The 7,132-nt window shown below is 37.1% G+C and overlaps 1 protein-coding gene across 1 annotated transcript; it reads right to left on the bottom strand.

Annotated features, from left to right (window-relative positions):
• Positions 1-5,267: 5,267 nt before the first annotated feature.
• On the bottom strand, positions 5,268-6,227 carry LOC138092680 (olfactory receptor 51F1-like). Its single transcript, XM_068988755.1, has one exon. It carries the CDS (start codon positions 6,225-6,227, stop codon positions 5,268-5,270), a length of 960 nt encoding a protein of 319 aa, XP_068844856.1.
• Positions 6,228-7,132: the final 905 nt, after the last annotated feature.

The following is a 7,132-nucleotide window of genomic DNA, read 5'->3' as shown; positions in this document are numbered from 1 at the left end:
AGAATGAAGAAGAAAATATCCTAAGGTAATTCAGGTAATAGACCATAAGGCATTATGAAAGAAAACAAATGGGAAAAGAAAGGCCAAAATAATGAGATACTAGTAACATAAAGAACTAAAGCAAATATTAGATGTAATTCAAGTCAGAATTGAGGTATAATAATTTAAAGATTGTATTTTGAGGTTTTGTTATTATATGTGCCATGAAATACGCACATTAAAAAAACACATTTTTTTTTTTTTGCCATGATTAACTAAACAGATAAAAACAAAACATCTATATGGGGTTTGGGATTTCTGAGTAGATATAAGAGCCATAGAAGTCAACAAAACAGTGGAAGTAAGAATAACCAGGAGCTCCGAGGGCCTGGAGATCAGGTACCACGGTAAGTGGGGGAATGCCTTACCTTTCAAGATGTGGAAAATTAGAAGGCATACAAAGAAAGATGCTGAAGTAGCAATGCCAGAAGACTAGGTAAACTGTTGTTTTCACTTCTGAAAAAAGTCTTCCTTTTATTTAAGCTAAATTGCTCATGATTCAGCCTTATTTCATCAGACGTATTTTATAGTAGACACAACCAAGTACTGGTTCTGATCTGAAAGCAGCTGCTTGACTTGGCCTTTAGACAAGAGGAAAAAATTCTCTTACTCTTAGTTGGGGTGAGTATATGAAAGCTACCCCTTTACCTCTAAGAAAGGAGAATTTTATAAGCAAACTTGCTGATATAGGAATTTACTCAGTGGGAATAAATACACCCCAGGGGAATTTCTGTGCCCTTCTGTTGTGCTTTACCTCCCTGCCTCCAGGTTATCTTGCTGGCACCTGGAAATGTGATGCTAAGACAGACACAAAAAAACCAAGAAGAATGAACATCGACACAGCAAATCTGTGTTTACATGCTTTAATTAAAAATGAAATTGAATCATTATTTGAGCATGGATATGTCATTTAATGAGGATCCAGTAATCCTTAATTTTCATTCTCTGTGTTTCTCTTAAAGAATCTATCACGCAGCTTTTCGTGCACAACTAAGTGAAATAATAGATGCTTTGAAAGTATCTCCAGGTAATAACATAGCAGCAGGGTCATAGTGCATATGCATTAAATGTTAAAATGAGCAAATACATTCCTATAATTCAGAAGTAAGCAGTAAAACAGAATTACAAAGTCAAGTGACTCCATGAATGTAGCCTTTTTCATACAAGAAGAAAAATTTGGCAACATGGTGCCCTGGTGGCTCAGATGGTAAAGAATTTGCCTGTAATGCAGGAGACATGAGTTCAATTCCTGGGTCAGGAAGATCCCCTGGAGAAGGGAATGGCTATCCACTCCAGTATTCTTGCCTGGGAAATCCCATGGACAGAGGATCCTGGCAGGCTATGGTCCATGTGGTTGCAAAAGAGTTGGACACAACTTAGCATCTAAACAACAATAAATCATCTAAGATGCTTCTTTCTACCAAAACTTTCTTCCATCCTTCTCTCCTAAAGTCAAGGTCAACCTTGCAAAGTATAACAATTCTTCTAGCCCCTTTGTCATCCATTCTTGTCTTGTTTTTGTTATAAATGTTACCTAGCTAACCCCTTGGTTATTTGTCTATTTTGTCCCAGGGATGTCCCACTACTGCTTGGACGTTAAGCTCTCTTGTCTACCCTGCAGACTTTGCGGGTTCTTATAATTGCAGCCTCCTGGTTTTTTCTGATTAATCACTGCTATCTGGCCTCTGTTATGTCAAGGCCTTACCATGTGCATGGATATTAATGAGGCTGGCTCTATGACTGCATCTCCAATGGTCACTCCTGGTCAGCAGAGGACAGCCACTTCTCAACTTCTTAGTGAAGCTATCATTTTCACATGTCATTCCTTAATAGCCTTTGAATGGCATGTCCTCTAGGCCCTCTTCAAGGACACACTCAAGGGTGGGTCTTATGGCTGTACACAATCTACTCATAGCAGTTTGCCCACTTTTGTCAGCTGCTTTATTATGTTTGTTAAAGAATCGTTCATAGAAGAGGTAGAATTTGAATACAATGTAGATTAAAAACCAAAGAGGAATGAATGTGATCCTCTAGAGTAGGAAGTAGTAAGATTCAATGTGGAGTTAAAAAATTCGAATTCAAGCCTACTTAGAATTCCTGGCCAATGAAGTAGATAAGCAAGCAACTTATTTCCAGGCTGAGAGATGTCAACTAGATCCATCCTTCTGCAGGAAAAATTTTAATTTTTTCCACAAATTGATCAAATTTGAATTACTGGACAGAATTGGAAAAAGGGAAAGACAGAGAACACAACAGATGTACATAAATGAAAGAATCAGGGCATATGTAATGCACAGAAAACCATGGTGAAACAATGTTATGCCTTCACATTCACATAGCTCTCTCTTTTTTTTCCCCCTTGTCAGCTTCTTTTATTTCTACCTGTGACTTAGGGAATGAGCTACTCTGATCTACAAGATTCTCCTGATTCTCCTTTTAAACGGGGCCTCCTTGAAGTACTGAATTTTATTAGAATGCTAATTTAGTAAATTTACCTCAAGTCCACTCTGCATCTAAGTGAAGCACAAGCCAACCTCCTTTACTGATTTACAGTAAATAGCATGTATATGTGGAGAAGGAAATGGCAACCTACTCCAGTATTCTTGCCTAGAGAATCCTGTGGACAGAGGAGCCTGGTGGGCTGCTGTCCCTAGGGTTGCACAGAGTCAGACACGACTGAAGGGACTTAGCATGCATGAATACATTGAAGAAGGAAATGGCAACTCACTCCAGTATTCTTGCCTGGAGAATCCCAGGGACAAAGGAGCCTGGTGGGCTGCCATCTATGGGGTCACACAGAGTCAGACACAACTGATGCAACTTAGCAGCAGCAGCAGCAGCATGCATATATAGTATCCTAGATAATTTGTAGACCAATACAACTCAAGCTAAGTAAAATTATCCAAGGTTCTGCTTGCACCTCATGAAATCCCCAAATATATTTCTCCCTTCCCATCATCTATTGTGTACGTGTGTATGTGTTTGTGTGTGTGTGCACATATTCAGGTCTAGCCAGAAGCATCCAAAGAGATATAGAATCTTTTCTTTAGCAGGTTTAGCTTGGATTACACTTTACAGTGCTATAGTCCTTTGGGCATCTCAGAGTAAAATTCCTCAACTTTAACATTTTTGTGTGTTTTATATTTTTGAAGCTCTATGCAGGAAACAGGCATGTAGAACTGTCAGAACAAAAGTCCCCTATGTATACAATTCAGGAATAACAATGGAATTTCTAAACCAAATCTATAAATCAATTCTTAGAATAATATTGTTCAAGCAAAATATGTTCTTTAAGCAACTAATGAAAATCTTGTAGCCTAAATTCACTTGGAAGAATCTGATGGAGAGAAAAAATCAGAAGGAAAGAGAAGGAAGTATTTTATGTTTTCATATTCTTTGATGCTGTGCCTAGATAGGACCTATGAATTTATAATTCAGGAGAGTATTCTTCCATGAAGAGTGAAATGGTGACACAATGCCTCTTACATCGTTCCACAGAATTGCTTCCAGAATACTGTTCTCCATTTACCTTTGGAAACATTTTCAGCTTAGAAGGCAGCACAAATAAGGGGTGTAATTTTGTATTAGCAACTATCGCAACGCTTCATACATTATTTTATAACTTTTTTGTCTCTATAATTACTTCACACGTTAGATTTTAAGGGCATTATCTTCCAATTTCTATTGCTTTTCATAAAGCCAAATGTAAGACAGACACAGTCACTGGTGTGCTGGCAAACTGAAATCCTAGGAAAAAAGAAATAAAACTTTTGAGTTTTAATAGTACAAAAAATCAAAATAGATATGCCATGGCATGCAAGCCATAGGTCATTATCTAGTACTGAAAAACCAATAGAAAATCTGACAAAACAAATGAGTTTTATTTGCAGTATTTACCAATGCCATAGTATCAGTGGTGATTCTAGCTGTCAATGCGGCGTCATTAATGCAGAGTTGAGAAGAGACGCACATTATGGCTTCGGGCAAACTAGTGTGAGTTGGCTCCAGCTCACAGCTGCCCTCAGTGTTTCTGGGATTCATGGCTCACCCCTCCTATCTTGGACCACTTTTCCAACAGCAGTAATATTGATGGGTCTCCCATCAGGTTTCCATCTCCCTTTCCCTCCGTATTTTTCAACCATTTTGTGCAACTGAGTTTTAAGCTTCTGTCGATCTCTTAAATTGATATTGTCATCATGCATCTCTTTTCAGGAACCAAACTTTTTAAGTCTAGCTGTGTATCACCATTTATAGCCTAAAAATTATGAATTCTTTACTTTGGTTCTTTGACTAAGAGAGCCATGTAGGCCCTTCGTGGCATTTTGTGAATCCTCTGACATTCTATGGAAAATAATATGAATGTTTTTATATGTTATTGTTCTCTGGAAAAGGGTTGATGGATTTCATTAGGTTTCAAAAGGACCTTTGGACACAAGAAAGTTAACAAATTCTACCTCAAAGGTCATGCCGCTTCATGATCTCTCCAGTTCTCTAAATTGCTGTCGTGAATTAGCTGATGTCCCTAATCCTTGCAGATTTTCTACTGGTTGTTCAGTACTAGGTAATGACCTATGGCTTGCATGCCATGGCATATCTGTTTCGATTTTTTGTACTATTAATTATGAATAAAGACTAAAAGCTAAAATATACTGCTAGAAATTCATTACAATATCTTAAATGCATGATACACAGATATGAAGACCAAGTTCCTACTTCTGATCTTGTGACATTTTTGTAGTTGCTTTTGGAAGAGTACACAATAAGTTTGTGTAGAACACAGTATTCAAGATACAAAAAGCATGAATTCAAACCTCAATCCTGCTCTGTTAGATGTCTTACCTTTGATGGCCTAAATGTCTTTGTCTGTTTCTTCACCTCTAAAATATAATTAGTCATTTCAATGAGCAGTTTTGAAGAATAAATAGTATATATTAAATGCAGTTAATAGAATGCTTAGTATAAAATGGACAATAAATGTTAGTTACTACAGGCATTACTTAAATTATTTCATTATTATTATTTTATGCTTCTATTATTAGACTGTAAATTCCTTAAGGTATATTATATGTGTATTTTATGACTGAAAACTCAAAAATGCTTACTGAATATTTGTTGAACAAATGGAAAGATGAGAAAAAAAATGTCTGAAAGACAGTAACCTAGCAGAACTGCTTTTCTACAGTGAAAGCCACTTCTATCATTATTTTCTCAAACTTAATTATCTCTGTCTATTTCATAAGAAGAAGCCTGAGTATAGCATTGCGAATCTGCTTTGTTTTTACACTGTAGATGATGGGGTTGAGCACAGGAGGAAAAAGCAGGTACATATTGGCCATCATTGAATGGACAACTTTGGGGGCTGATTGCCCATAGCGATGCACTAATGACAAGCTAATCATGGGGATGTAGAAAATAGAAACTGCTCCAATGTGGGAGACACAGGTGCTAAAAACTTTATGTCGTTCTTGAGGGGAGGAAATACTGAGAACAGAGTGAATGATCAAGATATAAGACAGAACAATGCATGGCGTATCTACTCCTGTGGTCAAGATGAGATCAATTAATCCACAGATGCTATTGGCCCGAGTATCTGAACATGCTAATTTAATCACATCTGGATGATAGCAGTAGGAGTGGGAAAGCACATTCCCTCCACAAAAACTGAGGGGCTTAAGAAGCAAAAGTAGTGGTACAATTAATACTACAGTGCGTATAACCATCAAGAGACCCATCTGGATGATTCTATAATTAGTGAGAATGGTGGTGTACCTCAGAGGATCACAGATGGCCACATAACGGTCAAAGGCCATAGCCACCAGCACCCCAGATTCTATGACGGCAAACCCATGAAGAAAAAACATCTGAATAATGCACATATCTAGACTGATTTCATTTGCATCAAACCAGAGGATACTTAATGTGGTTGACATTGTAGAAACAGTCAAACCCAAGTCAGCAGCTGACAGCATGGAGAGGAAACAGTACATGGGCTCATGCAGACTCTGCTGGGTGATGATGACAAACAGGATCATGCTGTTCCCAGAGAGGGCAGTGGCATAAAGACAGCAGAAGGGAATGGAGATCCAAGCATGGGCAAACTCTAGGCCAGGAATTCCAGTCAACAAGAAAGTTGGAAATTTAGATGTTGAATTATCTAAGATTTCCATGTTTTCCTGGACTGGTAACATTTATCTTCACAATGCATACATCCTATAGAAATAATACATTATATTGTTACATGAAGATATCCAGATAAATTTTCTCTTGGTTAGGAGAGTTATCTAAGGTCATGGGTAAGTGATTATTTATATAATATATATAACAGAGTTTGATTTATAGCTTTCACTATATATATATAACATATTTATTCTTAAATTTAAGAAAATACATTCAAATAATTCCATACATTTTAATAATAATTTCTATATTGATAGAATTTTTAGCTCCATCATATTATAAGATTAAATGGATACAGAGTTAAGAAAAATCAATACATTGAATACATTCAATTTTGAATATCTTATGTAAGAAACGACAAAGCGAAATTCAGCTAAAGATGTTGAGTCTGCTGTGCCCATGTAGGCAATATTTCCAGATTTTTGCTAGTAATACACGTTTGGAAGCACAGGAGTGCTTGTTAACCCAGTGCCATGTTAATCCAGTAGTGTGGATGAATACCTTCAGGGAGTAGATTTCTATAAGAGAAAACCAATAAAGACGGAATTTGATAGAAGTTATTGGAAAGGACTATATAGACTAAAGCAAGATGAGGCTGGATAGCCTTCCTGGAACCACTAAAACCAAGAGAGTCTAGCGTCATGTCTGAGTGTTACATGAACAATAGTACTGAACTGCTTGAGTGGGTCTTCTAAGGATCAAAAATATCAAATGCTGCTGAGAACACATGAATGACCCTAAGAAACAAACAAACAAAAAAACCAAACAAACAAAACTAGCTGAAATCCAGCAATGAAAGCTGAGATTCTGCCACAGTGGCTTGGGGAATAAATGGAAAACTCCTGGAGGCATGGCATATATTACTTTTGGAAACTTGTCAGTGAAAGCAAGGAGAAAAATAAGCCATGATGAAGGG

Source organism: Capricornis sumatraensis, chromosome 16 (assembly GCF_032405125.1).
Source record: "Capricornis sumatraensis isolate serow.1 chromosome 16, serow.2, whole genome shotgun sequence".
Lineage (NCBI taxonomy): Eukaryota > Metazoa > Chordata > Mammalia > Artiodactyla > Bovidae > Capricornis > Capricornis sumatraensis.
The sequence above is the reverse complement of the archived record's forward strand: the minus strand, read 5'-3'. Positions and strand labels throughout refer to the sequence as shown.